The sequence below is a fragment of the Phaenicophaeus curvirostris genome, unplaced genomic scaffold, assembly GCF_032191515.1.
Source record: "Phaenicophaeus curvirostris isolate KB17595 unplaced genomic scaffold, BPBGC_Pcur_1.0 scaffold_127, whole genome shotgun sequence".
Taxonomy (NCBI): Eukaryota; Metazoa; Chordata; class Aves; order Cuculiformes; family Cuculidae; genus Phaenicophaeus; species Phaenicophaeus curvirostris.
This window is the reverse complement of record NW_027206748.1, coordinates 3,159-25,534: the sequence shown is the minus strand read 5'-3', so window position 1 is coordinate 25,534 and position 22,376 is coordinate 3,159. Positions and strand designations below refer to the sequence as shown.

The window sequence follows — 22,376 nt, the reverse complement described above, 5'->3', positions numbered from 1 at the left end:
GTTATAGGAGCGAAGGGGGGTTTTAAGAGTGAGGGGAGGTTATAGGAGTGAGGAAGGGGCGGTTTGGGGGTGCGGGGGGGGCACAGAGGTTTTTTCTGGGGGGGTGGATGCTGAGGTGGACCCCACTTGGAGAGCAGGGCGCGTTGCCCTTTTAAGAGAAAGATAAGGGGGGGGTGGAGGGGAGGAGGGGGCGGGGTCAGCGCGGAGGGGACTGCTCGTCACGTGACAGCGAGGGGGCGGGGCCAGGCGCGGCGCCAGAAAGACCCGTCACGTGACTGAGGGGAAGCGGGCGGGAGGGGGCGTGGCCACGCCCCCCTCCCCCTGCTTCCCCTCAGTCACGTGACGGGAAGCGGAAGCGGCGCTACCGGAAGCGGCGGTCACGTGGGGCGGCCATGGCGGCGCCGGCGCTGCGGGGTGAACGAGGCCTTTGCCGAGCGTTACGGGCGGTACCGGCGGCGAGAGGAGCTGCAGCGGCGTGAGCGGGGGGGGGGGCACCGGGACACCGGGGATACCGGGCCTCTAGTGGGGGGGGGACCGGGATGTGTGTGGGGGGACACCTGGATTTGGGGGGGGGGGACACTGGGATCGGGGGGGACACTGGGATTGGGGGACACTGGGATCGGGGGGACACTGGAATGGGGGGGACACTGGGATCTGAGGGGGACGCTGGGATCGGGGGGACACTGGAAGGGGGGGGGACACTGGGATCGGGGGGGGCACTGGGATGGGGGGACACTGGGATGGGGGGACACTGGGATCTGGGGGGACACTGGGATGGGGGGGACACTGGGATCGGGGGGGACACTGGATCGGGGGGGACACTGGGATCTGAGGGGGACACTGGGATTGAGGGGACGCTGGGATTGGGGGGACACTGGGATCGGGGGGACACTGGGATCTGGGGGACACTGGGATCTGAGGGGAACACTGGGATCGGGGGGACACTGGGATCGGGGGGACATTGGGATTGGGGGGGACACTGGGATCTGAGGGGGACACTGGGATCGGGGGGACACTGGGATCGGGGGGACACTGGGATCGGGGGGACATTGGGATTGGGGGGGACACTGGGATCTGAGGGGGACACTGGGATCGGGGGGACACTGGGATTGGGGGGTCACTGGGATTGGGGGGACACTGGGATCTGAGGGGGACACTGGGATCTGGGGGGGACACTGGGATCGGGGGGGACACTGGGATCTGAGGGGGACACTGGGATGGGGGGACACTGGGATCTGAGGGGGACACTGGGATGGGGGGGACACTGGGATCTGAGGGGGACACTGGGATTGGGGGGACACTGGGATCGGGGGGGACACTGGGATCTGAGGGGGACACTGGGATCGGGGGGACACTGGATGGGGGGGACACTGGGATGAGGGGGACACTGGGAGCTGGGGGGGACACTGGGATCTGAGGGGACGCTGGGATTGGGGGGACACTGGGATGAGGGGGACGCTGGGATCTGGAGGGGGACGCTGGGATTGGGGGGACACTGGGATCTGAGGGGGACACTGGGATCTGAGGGGGACACTGGGATCTGGGGGGACACTGGGATCGGGGGGGACACTGGGATCTGAGGGGGGACACTGGGATTGGGGGGACACTGGGATCTGAGGGGGACACTGGGATCGGGGGGGACACTGGGATCGGGGGGGGCACTGGGATCTGAGGGGGACACTGGCATTGGGGGGGACACTGGGATTGGGGGGGGACACTGGGATTGGGGGGACACTGGGAGCTGGGAGGGGGATACTGGGATTGGGGGGGACACTGGGATGGGGGGGGACACTGGGACCAGGATTGGTGGGGGGGGGGACACTGGGATTCGGGGATGTGGGGACACACGGGGGGGGGGGTCCCGGGGGGTGTGGGTTTTGGGGTGCCCCCCCCCCACTCTGTGCCACCCCCCCCCCCAGTGCAGGCTCGCTACGGGGACCCCGGCAGCGGCTCCAGCTCCGACAGCGACTCCAGCAGTGACGATGGGGTCGGGGACCCCCCCAAATTGCCCCCCCCAACTCCTGGGTGCCCCCCCCAACCCCTGAGTGCCCCCCCTGACCCCTGAGTGCCCCCCCGCACCCCAATTACCCCCCCCAAACCCCAGTTGCCCCCCTCAAACCCCTGGGTGCCCCCCCTCTACCCAGACCCGCCCCCCAAACCCCCAGGTGCCCCCCTGGACCCCAATTCCCCCCCCCCAATCCCTAGATACCCCCTCTCTACCCCATCCCCCCCCTCCCCGGTAATTGCCCCCCCCAAACCCCTAAAACCACCCCCCAACCCCAATTGCCCCCCCAAACCCCCCTAGATGCCCCCCCACCCCAACTACCCCCCCCAAACCCCCTAGATGCCCCCCCCCAATTGCCCCCCCCCAAACCCCCAGATGCCCCCCCCACTACCCCCCCCAAACCCCTAGATGCCCCCCTGGACCCCAATTATCCCCCCCAAACCCCCTAGATGCTCCCCCTCACCCCAATTGCCCCCCCCAAACCCCTAGATGCCCCCCGACCCCAATTGCCCCCCGACCCCAATTGCCCCCCTCAAACCCCCTAGATGCTCCCCCTCACCCCAATTGCCCCCCCCAAACCCCTAGATGCCCCCCGACCCCAATTGCCCCCCGACCCCAATTGCCCCCCTCAAACCCCCAGGTGACCCCCCCCCAGCTCCTGGGTGCCCCCCCCCTTAACCCCTGAGTGCCCCCCCACACACCCCAGTTACACCCCCCAAACCCCCAGGTGCCCCCCCGGACCCCAATTACCCCCCCCAAACCCCCTAGATGCCCCCCCCCAATTGCCCCCCCCCAAACCCCTAGATGCCCCCCCACCCCAACTACCCCCCCCGCACCCCAATTACCCCCCCCCCAATTGCCCCCTCAAACCCCTGGGTGCCCCCCCCCCCAAACCCCCAGGTGCCCCCCCCCAACCCCTGACTCCCCCCCCCGCACCCCAATTACCCCCCCCAACCCCAATTGCCCCCCTCAAACCCCTGGGTGCCCCCCCCTACCCCAGCCCCCCCCATTTCTGACCCCCCCCTCCCCATTTCTAACCCCCCCTCCCCATTTTTCCCCCCCCCCCAGGCCATGGCCCCCCCCCTGGAGCGGGATTTTTACCGGACTCTGGCTCTGCTCAAGAGCCGCGACCCCCGAATTTATCGCCCCGAAACCACCTTCTACAACCAGCACGGTACGGGGGGGGGCCCCCCCAAAACCGAGGGGGGGCCCCCCAAAATCGAGGGGAGGGGCTGAAACCGTGGGGAGGGTCCCCCAAAATCAAGGAGGGGGGGCCCAAACTGCCCCCCCCCCCCCCCAGTCACCCTTGTCCCCTAAACCGCTCTCTTTGCACTCCTTGGTTTCTCTGTCCCCCCAAAATCGAAGGGGGGGGGTCCCTAAAATCAGGGGGGGCCCCAAAACCACCCCCCCTTGCCCCCCACCAGCCTCCCAAACCCCCCCTGCCCCCCCATCCCTTTTTATTCCCCCCCCCAAGCTCCTTTTTCCAGGTCCCCAACTCCTCTTTGCCCCCCAAACCTCCCCCCTGTACCCCCCAGACCCCCCAAATTTTGAGGGGGGGTCCCCAAAACAGCCACCCCAGCCTCCCAACCCCCCCAATCCCTCTTTATTCCCCCCCCGACTCCCCCAAACTCCCTTCTCCACACCCCAACTCCTCTTTGCCCCCCCAAAACTCCCCCCTGCACCCCCCAATGGCCCCAGACCCCCCCAGATTTTGAGAGGGGGTCCCCAAAACCGCCCCCCCAGCCTCCCAACCCCCCAATCCCTCTTTATTACCCCCCCCGACTCCCCCAAACTCCCTTCTCCAGGCCCCCAACCCCTCTTTGTCCCCCCAAAACTCCCCCCAATGGCCCCCAGACCCCCCCCAAATTTTGAGGGGGGGTCCCCAAAACCGCCCCCCCAGCCTCCCAACCCCCCAATCCCTCTTTATTCCCCCCCCACTCCCCTAAACTCCCTTTTCCAGGCCCCTAACTTCTCTTTGCCCCCTTAAGATTCCCCCCTATACCCCCAGATCCCCCCAAATTTTGGGGGGGGGGTCCTCAAAATTTCTCTGCCCCCCCAGATTCCTCATCAGGGAGCGAAGAGGAAGAGAAGAAAGAAAAGAAAGAGAAAAAGCAGCCGCTGTTCCTCAAGGATTATGAGAGGAAAGTGGTGCTGGAGAAGGAAGGGTGAGAAAGGGGGGGGTCATTTTGGGGGTGCAGGGGGTTATTTTGGGGGGTTCTGGGCTGATGAAGGGTTCCAAAAAGGATTTGACCCCCCCCTTTTCTTTTCCCCTACAGCAAATACGTGGATGAGGAAGATGAGGAGGACGAAGAGGCCGCGGCCAAGCGGAAAAAGGTGGGGGGCCCCCCTAAAATTGGGGCCCCCTAAACCCCTCAGAGCCCCCCCAAACCCCCTCTGTGACCCCCCTGTTCCCCCCCAAACTCCTCAGAGCCCCCCCAAGTTCCTTAGTGCCCCCCTCAGAGCCCCCCCAAACCCCTCTGTGACCCCCCTGTTCCCCCCCAAACTCCTCAGAGCCCCCCAAATTCCTCATTACCCCCCTCATTGCCCCCCCAAACCCCACGTTGCCCCCCTAACCTGCCTCAGTGCCCCCCCAAACCCCCTCAGAGCCCCCCAAACCCCCTCAGTGCCCCCCAAACCGCCTCAGAGCCCCCCAAACCCCCTCAGTGCCCCCCAAACCGCCTCAGAGCCCCCCCAAACTGCCTCATTGCCCCCTCCAAATCCCTCAGTGCCCACCCAAAGCTCCCCAGACCCCCCCCAAACCCCCTCATTGCCCCCCCAAACCCCTCAGATCCTCCCAAACCCCATAGAGCCCCCCCCAAACCCCCTCAGAGCCCCCCCAAACCCCCTCAGATCCTCCCTAAACCCCTCAGAGCCCCCCCAAACCCCTCAGAGCCCCCCCAAACCTCAGTGCCCCCCTTTCCCCCCCCAGCTCGCCGCCTCCCCGCAGCTACATCGAGGAGCAGAAGGAGCTGAAGGAGAGGTTAGAGTCGGGGGGGCTGTAGCTTTTTTTTGGGGGGGCTGTGACATTTTGGGGGGCAGGGGGGAGTTAATCCTGTGCCCTCCTCTTTTTCTGGCAGCTTCCGAGCCTTCGTTGCGGACAGCGAGGAGGAGGAGGAGGAGGAGGGGGGGGCTCGGCCCTGCTGCGCCCCCGCAGCCGCACGGCGGAGGAGAAGGTTTGGGGGGGTCCCCGGGGGGATTTGGGGGGGTCCGGGGTGGGATTTGGGGTCCTGGGGGGAATTTCAGGGGGATTTGGGGTGTGGAGGGGAGTTTGGGGGCGTCCTGGGGGTGTAATTGGGGTCCTGGAGGGGGGATTTGGGGTGTGGAGGGAATTTGGGGGGGTCCTGGGGGGATATTTGGGGTCCTGGGGGAGTTTGGGGGGGCTCGGGGGGGGATTTAGGTGCAGGGGGAGTTTGGAGGGAGCTGGGGGGGATTTGGGGTCCTAGGGGAGGTTTTGGGGCATGGAGAGAATTTGAGGGGGTCCTGGGGGGGATATTTGGGGTTTGGGGGGGTCCTGGGAGGGATTTGGGGTGCTGGGGGGGAAATTTGGGGTCTGGGGGGGGGGGTTGGGCTTTGGGGGTGACCCTGTGCCCCCCCCCGCCAGGAGAAAGAGGGGAGGATTACGTGCAGTGGCTGAAGGGCCAGGGGGGCCCGGCCCCCCCCCGAGCCGCTGCAGGACCTGGTGAGGGGCCCCAAAAACCCCCCCCGCACCCCAAAAACCCCTCAGACCCCCCCCCTGCACCCCAAAAACCCCTCAGACCCACCCTGCACCCAATAAACCCTTTTAGACCCCAAACAAGCCCCCCCCCCCCGCTGAGGCTGAGAGCAACTCATGACAGGGGTGAGGGTAGGAGGAGCCCCCCCCAGACCCTGCCTGCACCCCCAAAATGCCCCCCCCCGCACCCCCAAACCCCTCCTGTGTCCCCCAAATGCCCCCCCCCGCACCCCCAAACCCCTCCTGTGTCCCCAAATGCCCCCCCGCAGCCCCAACCCCCCTCTTTGCCCCCACAAATGCCTCCCTGCACCCAAAACCCTCTCCCAGACCCCCAATTTCCCCCCCAACAGCCCCCTGCGCCCCAAATTCCCCCCTTTGCACCCTGAAATGCCTCCCTGCACCCCAAGCCTCCCCCTTTGCCCCCCCAAATGCCTCCCTGCACCCCCAAACCCCCTCTGTGCCCCCCAAGTGCTCCCCAACACTCCCCCCCGCACCCTCAAACCCTCCCTGTGCCCCCCAAATGCCCCTGACGGCCCTCGCTGCACCCCAAAACTCCCCCTGTGCCCTCCCAAATGCCTCGCTGCACCCCCAAACCCCTCCCAGCCCCCCAATTTCCCCCCCAACAGCCCCCCTGCAACCCCCAAACCCCCTCTGTGCACCCTAAGTGCTCCCCAACCAGCCCCCCCTGCACCCTCAAACCCACCCTGTGCCCCCCCCAAATGCCCCTGACAGCCCTCGCTGCACCCCAAACCCCCCCCTGTGACCTCCCAAATGCATCCCTGCACCCCCAAATCCCCTCCCACGCCCCCAATTTCCCCCCAACACCCTCCCTGTGCCCCCAAATGCCCCCTGCGCCCCCAAATTCCCCTCGACAGCCCCCTTGCACCCCCAACTCTCCCTTCTGCACCCCCAAACCCCTCTGTGCCCCCAAGTGCTCCCCAACACTCCCCCCCGCACCCTCAAACCCTCCCTGTGCCCCCCAAATGCCCCTGACGGCCCTCGCTGCACCCCAAAACTCCCCCTGTGCCCTCCCAAATGCCTCGCTGCACCCCCAAACCCCCTCCCAGCCCCCCAATTTCCCCCCCAACTGCCCCCCTGCACCCCCAAACCCCCTCTGTGCACCCTAAGTGCTCCCCAACAGCGCCCCCTGCACCCCCCAAGCCCCCCTGTGACCCCTAAATACCCCCCTTTGCCCCCCTAAATGCCTCCCTGAACCCCAAAACCCCCTCCCAGACCCCCAATTTCCCCCCCAACAGCCCCCCCGCACCCTCAAACCCTCCCTGTGCCCCCCCAAATGCCCCTGACGGCCCTCGCTGCACCCCAAAACTCCCCCTGTGCCCTCCCAAATGCCTCGCTGCACCCCCAAATCCCTTCCCAGCCCCCCAATTTCCCCCCCAACAGCCCCCCTGCACCCCCAAACCCCCTCTGTGCCCCCCAAGTGCTCCCCAACACTCCCCCCCGCACCCTCAAACCCTCCCTGTGCCCCCCAAATGCCCCTGACGGCCCTCGCTGCACCCCAAAACTCCCCCTGTGCCCTCCCAAATGCCTCGCTGCACCCCCAAACCCCCTCCCAGCCCCCCAATTTCCCCCCCAACTGCCCCCCTGCACCCCCAAACCCCCTCTGTGCACCCTAAGTGCTCCCCAACAGCCCCCCCTGCAGCCCCCAAGCCCCCCTGTGACCCCTAAATACCCCCCTTTGCCCCCCTAAATGCCTCCCTGAACCCCAAAACCCCCTCCCAGACCCCCAATTTCCCCCCCAACAGCCCCCCCGCACCCTCAAACCCTCCCTGTGCCCCCCCAAATGCCCCTGATGGCCCTCGCTGCACCCCAAAACTCCCCCTGTGCCCTCCCAAATGCCTCCCTGCACCCCCAAATCCCTTCCCAGCCCCCCAATTTCCCCCCCAACAGCCCCCCTGCACCCCCAAACCCCCTCTGTGCCCCCCAAGTGCTCCCCAACACTCCCCCCCTGCACCCTCAAACCCTCCCTGTGCCCCCCAAATGCCCCTGACGGCCCTCGCTGCACCCCAAAACTCCCCGTATGCCCTCCCAAATGCCTCCCTGCACCCCCAAATCCCCTCTCAGACCCCCCAAATGCCCCCCCTGCACCCTCAAAACCCCCCTGGCACCCCCTTTCCCCCCCCCCCCCCAGGCTCCGCTGCGGCAGTTCTGGTCGGACCCGGGGCTGGATCCCGGGGAGCGATTCCTCCGCGATTACATCCTCGACCACGGATACCGCGACGGCTCCGACCGCGACGAGGAGGGCGACGAGGGGTACGGACCCCCCCTGCACCCCCAAATCCCCACCCCGCACCCCCAAATTCCCCGCCCCCCCCACCTCCCGCACCCCAAAATCCACCCTGGAAACTCTCCAGGGATCCCTATGACCCTAAACTCTTCCCCTTTTCACCCAGGACCCCCCCTAGATCCCCTCTTCACCCCCTATTTCCTCCTCCAGACTCCCCCATTTCCCCTCGCGGACCCCCCAAATCCCTCCTTCCCCCCTATTTCCCCCCCTATTTCCCCCCAAACCCCCTCATTTCCCCCCAGGACCCCCCCAGATCCCTCCTTCACCCCCTATTTCCCCCCTATTTCCTCCCAGGACCCCCAAATCCCTCCTTCCCCCCCTATTTCCCCCTCTAATTCCCCCCAAACCCCTTCTTTTCCCCCCAGGACCCCCCCAAATCCCTCCTTCACCCCCTATTTCCCTCCCAGGACCCCCCCATTTCCCCCCAGGACCCCCCCAAATCCCTCCGTCACCCCCTATTTCCCCCCTATTTCCACCTAGGACCCCCCCAAATCCCTCCTTCACCCCCTATTTCCCTCCCAGGACCCCCCCATTTCCCCCCAGGACCCCCCAAATCCCTCCTTCACCCCCCATTTTCCCCCCATTCCCCCCAGGACCCCCCAAATCCCTCCTTCACCCCCTATTTCCCCCCCCATTTCCCCTCAAACCCCCCCTATTTCCCCCCAGGACCCCCCAAATCCCTCCTTCACCCCCTATTTCCCCCCCTAATTCCCCCCCAACCCCCTCATTTCCCCCCAGGACCCCCCCAAATCCCTCCTTCCCCCCCTATTTCCCCTCCTATTTCCCCCCAAACCCCCTCATTTCCCCCCAGGACCCCCCCAAATCCCTTCTTCACCCCATAATTCCCCCTCTATTGCCCCCCAACCCCTTCATTTCCCCCCAGGACCCCCCCAAATCCCCCCTTCGCCCCCTATTTCCCCCCAGGACCCCCCCAAATCCCTCCTTCACCCCCTATTTCCCCCCCAAACCCCCTCATTTCCCCCCAGGACCCCCCTAAATCCCTCCTTCACCCCCTATTTCACCTCCCATTTCCCCCCAAACCCCCTCATTTCCCCCCAGGACCCCCCCAAATCCTCCCTTCACCCCCTATTTCCCCCCAGGACCCCCCCAAATCCCTCCTTCACCCCCTATTTCCCCCCAGGACCCCCCAAATCCCTCCTTCCCCCCCTATTTCCCCCTCTATTTCCCCCCAAACCCCCTCATTTCCCCCCCAGGACCCCCCCAAATCCCCCCCTCACCCCCTCTTCCCCCCCCCCAGGGCCCCCCCCGACTCCTCCGACGAGGGGGAACTTTTCCTGGCCCGGCAGGAGGATTTCGAGCGACGTTTCAACTTCCGCTTCGAGGAGCCGGGAGCCGAGCAGGTTTTTTTTTGGGGGGGGGGGGTGGTTTGAGTGGATTTTGGGGTTCGGGGGGGGGGTATTTAGGGGTTTTGGGGGCCCCCCCCCTCACCTGGCGAGGCTCTGAAGGGGTTTTTGGGGGGCAGGTGCAGACGTTCCCGCGCAGGATCCCCACCTCGGTGCGCCGGCGCGACGAGCGCCGCAAGGAGAGACGCGAGCGGCTCAAGGAGAAGAAGAAGAAGGTGAGGGGGGCGTCCGTCTGTCTGTCCGACCCCCCCCCCCCCCCCCAATCCGTCTGTCTGTCTGTCCGTCCCCTCCCTCCATCCATCCCTCCATCCATCCCCCCACCCCCCCCAACCTCCATCCACCCCCCAACAACGCGGCATCGGTCCGTCTGTCCCTCTCCGGTGTCCCCGTGTCCGTCTGTCCGTCCTCCCCTGGTGCCGCTGTGTCCGTCTGTCCTCCTCCAGCGTCCCCGTGTCCGTCTGTCCTCCCCCAATACTGCTGTGTCTGTCTGTCCGTCCCCTCCAAGTGCCGCCATGTCCGTCTGTCCCCCTCCAACGCCCCCGTGTCCGTCTGTCTGTTCCCCTCTGATGTCTCCGTGTCCGTCTGTCCCCCTCCAACGTCCCCATGTCCGTCTGTCCTCCCCCAGTGCTGCTGCGTCCGTCTGTCTGTCCCCACCAAGGGCTGCCGTGTCCGTCTGTCCCCCTCCAACACCCCCGTGTCCGTCTGTCTGTCCCCCTCCAATGTCTCCGTGTCCGTCTGTCCTCCCCAAGTGCCACCGTGTCCGTCTGTCCCCCTCCAACCTCCTCACGTCCATCTGTCCGTCCCCCCCAAGTGCTGCCGTGTCCGTCTGTCCCCCTCCAACACCCCCATGTCCGTCTGTCCTCCCCCAATGCTGCTGCGTCCGTCTGTCTGTCCCCACCAAGGGCCGCCGTGTCCGTCTGTCCCCCTCCAACATCCTCATGTCCGTCTGTCTGTCCTCCCCCAGTGTCCCCACGTCCGTCTGTCCTCGTCCAATGTCCTCACGTCCATCTGTCTGTCCCCCCCAAGTGCCGCCATGTCCGTCTGTCCCCCTCCAACACCCCCATGTCCGTCTGTCTGTTCCCCTCTGATGTCTCCGTGTCCGTCTGTCCCCCTCCAACGCCCCCATGTCCGTCTGTCCTCCCTCAGTGCTGCTGCATCCGTCTGTCTGTCCTCCCCAAGGGCTGCCGTGTCCGTCTGTCCCCCTCCAACACCCCCGTGTCCGTCTGTCTGTCCCCCTCCAATGTCTCCGTGTCCGTCTGTCCTCCCCAAGTGCCACCGTGTCCGTCTGTCCCCCTCCAACATCCTCGTGTCCGTCTGTCCATCCTCCCCCAGTGCCCCCACGTCCGTCTGTGCTCGTCCAACCTCCTCACGTCCATCTGTCTGTCCCCCCCAAGTGCTGCCGTGTCCGTCTGTCCCCCTCCAACGCCCCCGTGTCCGTCTGTCCTCCCCCAACACTGCTGCGTCCGTCTGTCTGTCCCCCCCAAGTGCCACCATGTCCGTCTGTCCCCCTCCAACACCCCCGTGTCCGTCTGTCTGTTCCCCTCCAATGTCTCCGTGTCCATCTGTCCTCCCTCAAGGCTGCCGTGTCCGTCTGTCCCCCTCCAACGCCCCCATGTCCGTCTGTCTGTTCCCCTCTGATGTCTCCGTGTCCGTCTGTCCCCCTCCAACGCCCCCATGTCCGTCTGTCCTCCCTCAGTGCTGCTGCGTCCGTCTGTCTGTCCTCCCCAAGTGCCACCGTGTCCGTCTGTCCCCCTCCAACATCCTCACGTCCGTCTGTCCATCCTCCCCCAGTGCCCCCATGTCCGTCTGTGCTCGTCCAACCTCCTCACGTCCATCTGTCCGTCCCCCCCAAGTGCTGCCGTGTCCGTCTGTCCCCCTCCAACACCCCTGTGTCCGTCTGTCTGTTCCCCTCCAATGTCTCCATGTCCATCTGTCCTCCCCCAAGGCTGCTGTGTCCGTCTGTCCTCTTCCAACGCCCCCATGTCCGTCTGTCCTCCCCCAACACCCCCGTGTCCGTCTGTCTGTTCCCCTCCGATGTCTCCATGTCCGTCTGTCCCCCTCCAACGCCCCCATGTCCGTCTGTCCTCCCTCAGTGCTGCTGCATCCGTCTGTCTGTCCTCCCCAAGGGCTGCCGTGTCCGTCTGTCCCCCTCCAACACCCCCGTGTCCGTCTGTCTGTCCCCCTCCAATGTCTCCGTGTCCGTCTGTCCTCCCCAAGTGCCACCGTGTCCGTCTGTCCCCCTCCAACATCCTCGTGTCCGTCTGTCCATCCTCCCCCAGTGCCCCCACGTCCGTCTGTGCTCGTCCAACCTCCTCACGTCCATCTGTCTGTCCCCCCCAAGTGCTGCCGTGTCCGTCTGTCCCCCTCCAACGCCCCCGTGTCCGTCTGTCCTCCCCCAACACTGCTGCGTCCGTCTGTCTGTCCCCCCCAAGTGCCACCATGTCCGTCTGTCCCCCTCCAACACCCCCGTGTCCGTCTGTCTGTTCCCCTCCAATGTCTCCGTGTCCATCTGTCCTCCCTCAAGGCTGCCGTGTCCGTCTGTCCCCCTCCAACGCCCCCATGTCCGTCTGTCTGTTCCCCTCTGATGTCTCCGTGTCCGTCTGTCCCCCTCCAACGCCCCCATGTCCGTCTGTCCTCCCTCAGTGCTGCTGCGTCCGTCTGTCTGTCCTCCCCAAGTGCCACCGTGTCCGTCTGTCCCCCTCCAACATCCTCACGTCCGTCTGTCCATCCTCCCCCAGTGCCCCCATGTCCGTCTGTGCTCGTCCAACCTCCTCACGTCCATCTGTCCGTCCCCCCCAAGTGCTGCCGTGTCCGTCTGTCCCCCTCCAACACCCCTGTGTCCGTCTGTCTGTTCCCCTCCAATGTCTCCATGTCCATCTGTCCTCCCCCAAGGCTGCTGTGTCCGTCTGTCCTCTTCCAACGCCCCCATGTCCGTCTGTCCTCCCCCAACACCCCCGTGTCCGTCTGTCTGTTCCCCTCCGATGTCTCCATGTCCGTCTGTCCCCCTCCAACGCCCCCATGTCCCTCTGTCCTCCCCCAATGCTGCTGCGTCCGTCTGTCTGTCCCCTCCAAGTGCCGCCGTGTCCGTCTGTCCCCCTCCAACATCCTCATGTCCGTCTGTCTGTCCTCCCCCAGTGTCCCCACGTCCGTCTGTCCTCGTCCAATGTCCTCACGTCCATCTGTCCATCCCCCCCAAGTGCCGCCATGTCCGTCTGTCCCCCTCCAACACCCCCGTGTCCGTCTGTCTGTCCCCCTCCAATGTCTCCGTGTCCATCTGTCCTCCCTCAAGGCTGCCGTGTCCGTCTGTCCCCCTCCAACGCCCCCATGTCCGTCTGTCCTCCCCCAATACTGCTGTGTCTGTCTGTCTGTCCCCTCCAAGTGCTGCCATGTCCGTCTGTCCCCCTCCAACATCCTCGTGTCCGTCTGTCCATCCTCCCCCAGTGCCCCCATGTCCGTCTGTGCTCGTCCAACGTCCTCACGTCCATCTGTCCGTCCCCCCCAAGTGCTGCCGTGTCCGTCTGTCCCCCTCCAACGCCCCCGTGTCCGTCTGTCCTTCCCCAACGCTGCTGCGTCCGTCTGTCTGTCCCTTCCAAGTGCCACCATGTCCGTCTGTCCCCCTCCAACACCCCCGTGTCCGTCTGTCTGTTCCCCTCCGATGTCTCCATGTCCATCTGTCCTCCCCCAAGGCTGCTGTGTCCGTCTGTCCTCTTCCAACGCCCCCATGTCCATCTGTCCTCCCCCAACACCCCCGTGTCCGTCTGTCTGTTCCCCTCCAACGCCCCCATGTCCGTCTGTCCTTCCCCAACGCTGCTGCGTCCGTCTGTCCGTCCCCCCCAAGTGCCACCATGTCCGTCTGTCCCCCTCCAACACCCCCGTGTCCGTCTGTCTGTTCCCCTCCAATGTCTCCGTGTCCATCTGTCCTCCCTCAAGGCTGCCGTGTCCGTCTGTCCCCCTCCAACGCCCCCATGTCCGTCTGTCCTCCCCCAATACTGCTGTGTCTGTCTGTCTGTCCCCTCCAAGTGCTGCCATGTCCGTCTGTCCCCCTCCAACATCCTCGTGTCCGTCTGTCCTCCCTCAGTGCTGCTGCGTCCGTCTGTCTGTCCTCCCCAAGTGCCACCGTGTCCGTCTGTCCCCCTCCAACATCCTCACGTCCGTCTGTCCATCCTCCCCCAGTGCCCCCATGTCCGTCTGTGCTCGTCCAACCTCCTCACGTCCATCTGTCCGTCCCCCCCAAGTGCTGCCGTGTCCGTCTGTCCCCCTCCAACACCCCTGTGTCCGTCTGTCTGTTCCCCTCCGATGTCTCCATGTCCATCTGTCCTCCCCCAAGGCTGCTGTGTCCGTCTGTCCTCTTCCAACGCCCCCATGTCCGTCTGTCCTCCCCCAACACCCCCGTGTCCGTCTGTCTGTTCCCCTCCGATGTCTCCGTGTCCGTCTGTCCCCCTCCAACGTCCCCATGTCCGTCTGTCCTCCCCCAGTGCTGCTGCGTCCGTCTGTCTGTCCCCACCAAGGGCTGCCGTGTCCGTCTGTCCCCCTCCAACACCCCCGTGTCCGTCTGTCTGTCCCCCTCCAATGTCTCCGTGTCCGTCTGTCCTCCCCAAGTGCCACCGTGTCCGTCTGTCCCCCTCCAACATCCTCGTGTCCGTCTGTCCATCCTCCCCCAGTGCCCCCATGTCCGTCTGTGCTCGTCCAACCTCCTCACGTCCATCTGTCCGTCCCCCCCAAGTGCTGCCGTGTCCGTCTGTCCCCCTCCAACACCCCTGTGTCCGTCTGTCCTCCCCCAATGCTGCTGCGTCCGTCTGTCTGTCCCCACCAAGGGCCGCCGTGTCCGTCTGTCCCCCTCCAACACCCCCATGTCCGTCTGTCCTCCCCCAATGCTGCTGCGTCCGTCTGTCTGTCCCCACCAAGGGCCGCCGTGTCCGTCTGTCCCCCTCCAACATCCTCATGTCCGTCTGTCTGTCCTCGTCCAATGTCCTCACGTCCATCTGTCCATCCCCCCCAAGTGCTGCCATGTCCGTCTGTCCCCCTCCAACACCCCCATGTCTGTCTGTCTGTTCCCCTCTGATGTCTCCGTGTCCGTCTGTCCCCCTCCAACGCCCCCATGTCCGTCTGTCTGTCCTCCCCAAGTGCCACCGTGTCCGTCTGTCCCCCTCCAACATCCTCGTGTCCGTCTGTCCATCCTCCCCCAGTGCCCCCATGTCCGTCTATCCTCGTCCAACCTCCTCACGTCCATCTGTCCGTCCCCCCCAAGTGCCACCATGTCCGTCTGTCCCCCTCCAACACCCCCGTGTCCGTCTGTCTGTCCCCCTCCAATGTCTCCGTGTCCATCTGTCCTCCCTCAAGGCTGCTGTGTCCGTCTGTCCCCTCCAATGCCCCCATGTCCATCTGTCCTCCCCCAATGCTGCTGCATCCGTCTGTCTGTCCCCCCCAAGTGCCGCCATGTCCGTCTGTCCCCCTCCGACACCCCCATGTCCGTCTGTCCATCCCCCCAAGTCCTGCCGCGTCCGTCTGTCCCCCTCCAACCTCCCTATGTCCGTCTGTCCATCTACCCCTCCAACCTCCCCGTGTCCGTCTGTCCCCGACCCCATCTGCGCTCCCCCCGCGTCCGTCTGTCTGTCCCTAATCCCTCATCTTTCTCCCCCACCCCGTCCGTCCGTCCCCCCTGATCTCTCTGCCCCCTTAATCCCTCCGTCCGTCCGTCTGTCCCCCGTGTCCGTGGGTCTGTCCTGACCTGGGGGGGGGTCGGTGCTGCTTTCAGGCGCGGCTGCGGGCGCACGAGGAGCTCAAGCAGCTCAAGAACCTGCGGCGAGCGGCTCTGGCCGAGCGGCTGCGGCTCCTCCGCGAGGCCTCGGGCGACGCCGACCTCCCCCTGCCCCCCGACCTGCTGCGCGGAGACTTCGACCCGGCCCGGCACGACCGCGCCATGGCGGTGGGACCCCCCAGAGAACCCCCCGGACACCCCCAAAATACCCCCAAACGCCCCAAAATACCCCGAAACGCCCCAAAACCCCCCTGAAATGCTCCAAAACCCCCCTGAAATGCTCCAAAACCACCCTGAAATACCCCAAAACGCCCCAAAACCACCCTGAAATGCCCCAAAACCCCCCTGAAATGCTCCAAAACCCACCCTGAAACGCCCCAAAACCACCCCGAAACACCCCAAAATGCCCCAAAACCACCCTGAAATGCCCCAAAAACCACCATGAAATGCCCCAACCCCCCCCGAAATACCCCAAAACCACCCCAAAATACCCCGAAACGCCCCAAAACCACCCTGAAATGCCCCAAAACGCCCCAAAACCCCCCGAAATGCCCCTAAACCACCCCAAAATGCCCCAAAACGCCCCCGAAATGCCCCAAAACCACCCCAAAATGCCCCAAAACGCCCCCGAAATGCCCCAAAACCACCCCAAAATGCCCCAAAACCACCCTGAAATACCCCAAAATCCCTTGAAATGCCCCAAAACCCCCTGAAATGCCCCAAAACCACCCCAAAATACCCCGAAACGCCCCAAAACCCCCCGAAATGCCCCAAAACCACCCTAAAATGCCCCAAAACCCCCTGAAATGCCCCAAAATGCCCCTAAACCACCCCGAAATGCCCCTAAACCTCCCTAAAATGCCCCAAAACGCCCCAAACCCTCCCTAAAATACTCCAAAACCCCCCTGAAATACCCCGAAATGCCCCTAGACCACCCCGAAATGCCCCTAAACCACCCTGAAATGCCCCAAAACCCCCCTGAAATACCCCAAAATGCCCCGAAACCACCCCAAAATGCCCCAAAACCACCCTAAAATGCCTCCAAATGCCCCCAAACCCACCCTAAAATACCCCAAAACAACCTAAAACCACCGTAAAATGCCCCAAAACTACCCTAAAATACCTCCAAATGCCCCAAAACTACCCTAAAACACCCCAAACCACCCCAAACCCACCCTAAATACCCCATAACTGCCCTACAATACCACAAAATGCCCCCAAAAACCCCAAAACTACCCTATAATACCCCAAAACGCCCCAAAATGACCCCAAAACCACTCTATAATTCCCTTAAATGCCCCCAAACTACCCTAAAATACCACAAAATGCCCCAAAACTACCCTAAAATACCCCAAAACACCCCAAAACCACCCTACAATACCCCAAAACGCCCCAAAAAGCCCCAAACCCCACCAAAATGCCACAAAACCACCCTAAAATACCCCGAAACACCCCAAAATTGCCCGTAACCCCCCAAAACACCCTGAAATACCCCAAAATGACCCTCAATCCCCCTGAAACACCCCAAAACCATCCTAAAATACCCTAAAACACCCCAAATCCACCACAAAACACCCTTAAAACACCCCGAAGCACCTCAAAATGTCCCCTGAACACCCTAAAATCACCCGCAACCCCCCAAAACACCCTGAAACACCCCAAAATCCCCTGCAATCTCCCTGAAACACCCCAAAACCATCCTAAAATTCCCTCAAACATCCCAAATCCACCCCAAAACACCCTTAAAATACCCCGAAACACCCCAAAATGTCCCCTGAACACCCCAAAATCGCCCGCGACCCCCAAAAACACCCTGAAACACCCCAAAATGCTGCAAAATACCCCCAACCTCCCCCCCCGCCCCCCAAAACCTCCCGCCCCCCCCCCAGGCTGAGCCCGGGAGCAACTCATGACGGGGATGAGGGTGGGAGAAGCCCCCCAAAACCCCTCAAATTCGCCCCAAAACCCCTCAAATCCCCCCCTGACCCCCCAATTTGCCCCCCTGACCCCCCCAATTTCCATTACCCCCCCCAGGAATGCTTTGGCGAGGAATATTATGGGCTGGAGGAGGCGGAGAAACCGCAGTTCGAGGAGGAGGAGGAAGAGGAGGGTGAGGGGACCCCCCCAATTTGTCACTGTCCCCCCTTTTTTGTGCCCCCCCCCCCCATTGTCACCGTGTCCCCCCCCCAAAGACAATTGGAACTGGGACTCGTGGCCGGGACGGGCCGAGGACTCCGGGGGGGCCCAGCAGGAGCCACACTGCGAGGACCCCGATTTTGTGGTGAGTTTGGGGGGGGGGGGACACCCACAAATTCCACAAGCCCCCCCGGGACCCCAAAATCCCCCCCCGACCCCCAATTCTCTCCTACCCCCCCCCCCAAGCTGAGACCGGGAGCAACTCATGACGGATGAGAGTGGAAGGAGCCCCCCCCAACCCCATCGTGACCCCCCCAAACCCCTTTTGTCCCCCCAAAACACCTCTAGGACCCCCCCGAATCCCTGTAGCCCCCCCCGAACCCCCAAATTCACAGCCCCCCCCCCCCAATTCCCTCCTACCCCCTCCCAGGCTGAGACTGGGAGCAACTCATCACATTGATGAGCTATGGAAGGAGCCCCCCAACCCCATCGTGACCCCCCCAAAACCCCTTTTGTCCCCCCAAAACACCTCTAGACCCCCCCCAAATCCCTGTAGCCCCCCCCGAACCCCAAAATTCACAGCCCCCTCCCCAATTCCCTCCAACCCCCCCCCCCCAGGCTGAGACTGGGAGCAACTCATGACAGGGATGAGGGTGGGAGGAACCCCCCCCAGAGACCCCCAAACCCCTTCCTGACCCCCCAAACCCCTTCCTGACCCCCCCAAATTTTCAGATGGACGCTGACTACGAGGAGGGGGCCCCCCCAAAACGCCGGCCCCCCCCAGCCCTGGGCAAGCGGCGCCGCAAATCACGATTCCGGGAGGCCCTGGAGAGGGAGAAACCGCAGTTCGACCCCGGTGAGAGTGGGGGGGGGAACCCCAAAAATCTGAGACACCCCTCAGGGCCCCCCCAAACTCCTGTGCTCCCCCCCCAATCTCCACCTCAGGCTGCCCCAAACCCATTGGGACCCCTAAATTCTCTGTGCCCCCCCCCCCCGCCCCAAACTCCTCAGGGGACCCCAAACCCCTCTGTGCCCCCCCCCTAAACCTATTGGGACCCCCAAAACTGTCCCCCCCACCTCCAAACCCCTTGGGACCCCCTGACCCCTCTGTGCCCCCCCCCAAACCCCTTTGGGACCCCCAAAACTCTCTGTGCCCCCCCTTAAACCCTTTAGGGCTCCCCAAACCCACTGGGACCCCCCCAAACTCCTCAGGGTGCCCCCAAACCCCTCTGTGCCCCCCCCTTAAACCCTTTAGGGCCCCCCAAATTCCTCAGGGTCCCCCCAAACCCCTTTGTGCCCCCCCTTAAATCCTTTAGGGCCCCCCAAACTTCTCAGGGTCCCCCCAAACCCCTTTGTGCCCCCCCCTTAAACCCTTTAGGGTCCCCCAAACCCCTCTGTGTCTCCCCCTTAAACCCTTTAGGGCCCCCCAAACTCCTCAGGGTCCCCCCAAACCCACTGGGACCCCCCCCAAACTCCTCAGGGTCCCCCCAAACCCCTCTGTGTCTCCCCCTTAAACCCTTTAGGGCCCCCCAAACTCCCCAGGGTCCCCCCAAACCCACTGGGACCCCCCCCCAAACTCCTCAGGGTCCCCCCAAACCCCTTTGTGCCCCCCCCTTAAACCCTTTAGGGCCCCCCAAACTCATCAGGGTCCCCCCAAACCCCTTTGTGCCCCCCACTTAAATCCTTTAGGGCCCCCCAAACTTCTCAGGGTGCCCCCAAACCCCTTTGTGCCCCCCCCTTAAACCCTTTAGGGCCCCCCAAACTCATCAGGGTCCCCCCAAACCCCTTTGTGCCCCCCACTTAAATCCTTTAGGGCCCCCCAAACTTCTCAGGGTGCCCCCAAACCCCTTTGTGCCCCCCCCTTAAACCCTTTAGGGCCCCCCAAACTCATCAGGGTCCCCCCAAACCCCTTTGTGCCCCCCCCTTAAACCCTTTAGAGCCCCCCAAACTCCTCAGGGTCCCCCCCACACCCCTTGGGGCTCCCCCCTAAAGCCCCCCCCCCCCTTTTTTCCAGCCGCGGGCCCCTTCGAGCGCTACGTGGACGAGTTTTACAGCCTGGACTACGAGGATCTGATCGGGGACCTGCCCTGTCGCTTCAAATATCGCAGCGTCGTCCCCTGCGACTTCGGCCTCACCACCGAGGAGGTGGGGGGCACCCCCAAAACCTCCAGGGCCCCCCCAAATCACACTCGCCCCCCCCCAGGCTGAGACCAAGGGCAACTCATCACAGGAATGACGATGAAAGGAGCTCCTTAAACCCATCCTGCCCCCCCCCACACCTCCAGGACCCCCCCAAATACCTCCAGGACCCCCCCAAATCCCTCTAGCCCCCCCCAAACCTCCAAGGACCCCCCCAAAATGCCTTGTGTCCCCCCCCAATCTCTCCTGGGCCCCCCCCAGGCTGAGACTGGGAGCAACTCATCACAGGAATGAGGGTGGAAGGAGCCCCCCAAACTCATCCTGACCCCCCCAGACACCTCTAGGACCCCCCCAAATCCCTCTAGCCCCCCCCAAACCTCCAAGGACCCCCCCAAAATGGCTTGTGTCCCCCCCCCAATCTCTCCTGGGCCCCCTCCAGGCTGAGACTGGGAGCAACTCATCACAGGAATGAGGGTGGAAGGAGCCCCCCAAACTCATCCTGCCCCCCCCAGACACCTCTAGGACCCCCCCAAATCCCTCTAGCCCCCCCCAAACCTCCAAGGACCCCCCCAAAATGCCTTGTGTCCCCCCCCAATCTCTCCTGGGCCCCCTCCAGGCTGAGACTGGGAGCAACTCATCACAGGAATGAGGGTGGAAGGAGCCCCCTGAACTCATCCTGACCCCCCCAAACACCTCCAGGACCCCCCCAAAAACCTCTTCCCCCCCTCCAAAGTCTCGGGGACCCCCCCCCAAATTTATTTCCCCCCCCCCCCCTCCAGATCCTGGCAGCAGACGACAAGGAGCTGAATCGCTGGTGCTCGCTGCGCAAAACCTGCATGTACCGGTGAGGGGGGGGCCCCAACTTCAAACTGGGGGGTCCTGTGCCCCCCCCATGAGGTTTTTGGGGTGCTCAGCCCCCCCCACCTCTCAGATCAGAGCAGGAGGAGCGGCAGGACCAGGCCAACTACAGCCGGCGGGCGCGTGATGGGAGGAAGAAGCTGCTCATCCTCAAATCCCTGGCCGAGGGGTGAGATTTTTGGGGGGCACGGGGGGGGTCTCGGGGGGCTCCAGGGGTTTTAGGGGGGATTGAGTGGTATTTGAGGGGGCTACGGTGGGTTTAGGGGGGGTCTAGGGGCTGTCTGGGGGGGCTACTGGGGTTTTTGAGGGTGTCGGGGGGGGGGTTACAGGGTGTTTTGGGGGGGCCTGGGGGGGCTACGGTCTGTCTGGGGGGGCTACTGTGGGTTTTTGGGGGTGTCTGGAGGGGCTACAGGGGGTTTGGGGGGGGCTATGGTCTGTCTGGGGGGGCTACTGGGGTTTTTGAGGGTGTGGGGGGGGTTACAGGGGATTTTGGGGGTGTTGGGGCTGGTTACAGGGGATTTTGGGGGTGTTGGGGCTGGTTACAGGGGATTTTGGGGGTGTCTGGGGGGGCTACAGCCTGTCGGGGGGGGCTACTGTGGGGTTTTAGGGGTGTCTGGAGGGGCTACAGGGGTTTTGGGGGGTCTACAATCTGGGGGGGGGGCTACTGTGGGTTTTTTTGGGGTGTCTAGGGGGGGCTACAGGGGTTTTTGGGGGTGCCTGTGGGGGGCTACAGTCTGTCTCGGGGGGCTACTGTTTGTTTTTGGGGGTGTCTGGGGGGGCTACAGGGGTTTTTGGGGGGCTACTGTTTGTTTTTGGGGGTGTCTGGGGGGGCTACAGGGGTTTTTGGGGGTGTCTGAGGGGGCTACTGTGGGGTTTTTGGGGTTTCCGGAGGGGCTACAGGGGTTTTGGGGGGGCTACAATCGGGGGGAGGGCTACTGTGGGGTTTTTTGGGGTGTCTAGGGGGGCTACAGGGGGTTTGGGGGGGGCTACGGTCTGTCTGGGGTGGCTTTTTGGGGGTGTCTGGGGGGGTTATGATTCGTTTGGGGGGGGGGGTGGTCAGGAGGGGCTCCAGGGGGGTTTGGGGGGGGCTGCAGAGGATTTGGGGGTGTCGGGGGGGGCTAAGATCCATTTGGGGGGGTCAGGAGGAACCCCAAGGGGCTTTTTGGGGGGGCTCCAGAGGATTTGGGGGTGTCTGAGGGGGTTAATAGGAGCTGCAGTGAGTTTTGGGGGGGTCCATCTGGGGGAGCGTTTCGGGGGGGGGGGGGACACACCCCAAATTACTGTACCCCCTTTTTCTCTCCCCCCCCCCCCCCAGCCCCGAGCCGCCCCCCCCCAGCTCCCTCCAAGCGGAAAGTGGGGAAGAAAACCCGAGACAAACGGAAACGGCTGGAAAAAGGGGGGGCCGGGGAGCCCCCCCGACCCCGAAACCTCCGACCCCCCCGAAAAAAGCCTCGGCCCCCCCTCTCCGACCCCCCAAAGTGTGGCTGGGGGGCGGGAGTTCGCGGGGGGGCGCCTGGCGGCCTCGGCCTCAACCCCCGGCGCCTGCGCTTCCGCCAGCTCCGCCGCAAGAAAGGGGGGGCCCCAGGGAACCCCAAAAAAAAAGGGGGACCCCCCCCTTCTTAAAACATGGGAGACGCCGGCTGGTTGCGAAGAGGGGGCTCCTTTATTTTTGGGGGGGCGGGGGGGGCAATAAATCTTCACAAACAACCCCCCCCGCCATGATCCTGAGTGGGTTTTTTGGGGTGCAGGAGTGTTTTGGGGGGGCCCAGGGGGGGTCTTGAGGCGATTTTGGGGGTGGGGGAGGGTCTTGAGGTGGTTTTGGGGTGGGGGGAGGGATCATAGAGTGAGTTTGTGGGGGGTCCTAAATCACTTTGGGGGTTTGTGGGGTTCGTGAATCAAATTTTTGGGGTGGGGGGGGGGTCCTGAAACACCTTTGGGGTTCGGGGGGGGTCCTAGATCACTTAGAGGTGCTGGGGGGGGTCACAGAGTGGGTTTAGGGGGGTCCTGAATCACTTTTGGGGTGCTGGGGGGGGTCACAGAGTGGGTTTAGGGGGGTCCTGAATCACTTCTGGGGTGCTGGGGGGTCACAGGGTGGGTTA

At 64.1% G+C, this 22,376-nt stretch overlaps 1 protein-coding gene across 1 annotated transcript; it reads left to right on the top strand.

Moving 5' to 3' along the window:
* The first annotated feature begins 351 nt into the window (after window positions 1-351).
* Window positions 352-22,058, top strand: LOC138734669 (protein KRI1 homolog). Its single transcript, XM_069882440.1, is given in 20 exon segments — window positions 352-475; window positions 1,920-1,987; window positions 3,074-3,179; window positions 4,065-4,170; window positions 4,282-4,339; window positions 4,935-4,985; window positions 5,083-5,188; window positions 5,616-5,684; window positions 7,867-7,972; window positions 7,974-7,988; window positions 9,281-9,383; window positions 9,506-9,601; window positions 15,142-15,312; window positions 17,179-17,254; window positions 17,337-17,425; window positions 18,013-18,136; window positions 19,295-19,425; window positions 20,199-20,263; window positions 20,351-20,446; window positions 21,593-22,058. Coding segments are annotated over 18 exon segments (2,031 nt in total). The 5' UTR covers window positions 352-475; window positions 1,920-1,987; window positions 3,074-3,076.
* The last annotated feature ends 318 nt before the right edge of the window (window positions 22,059-22,376 follow it).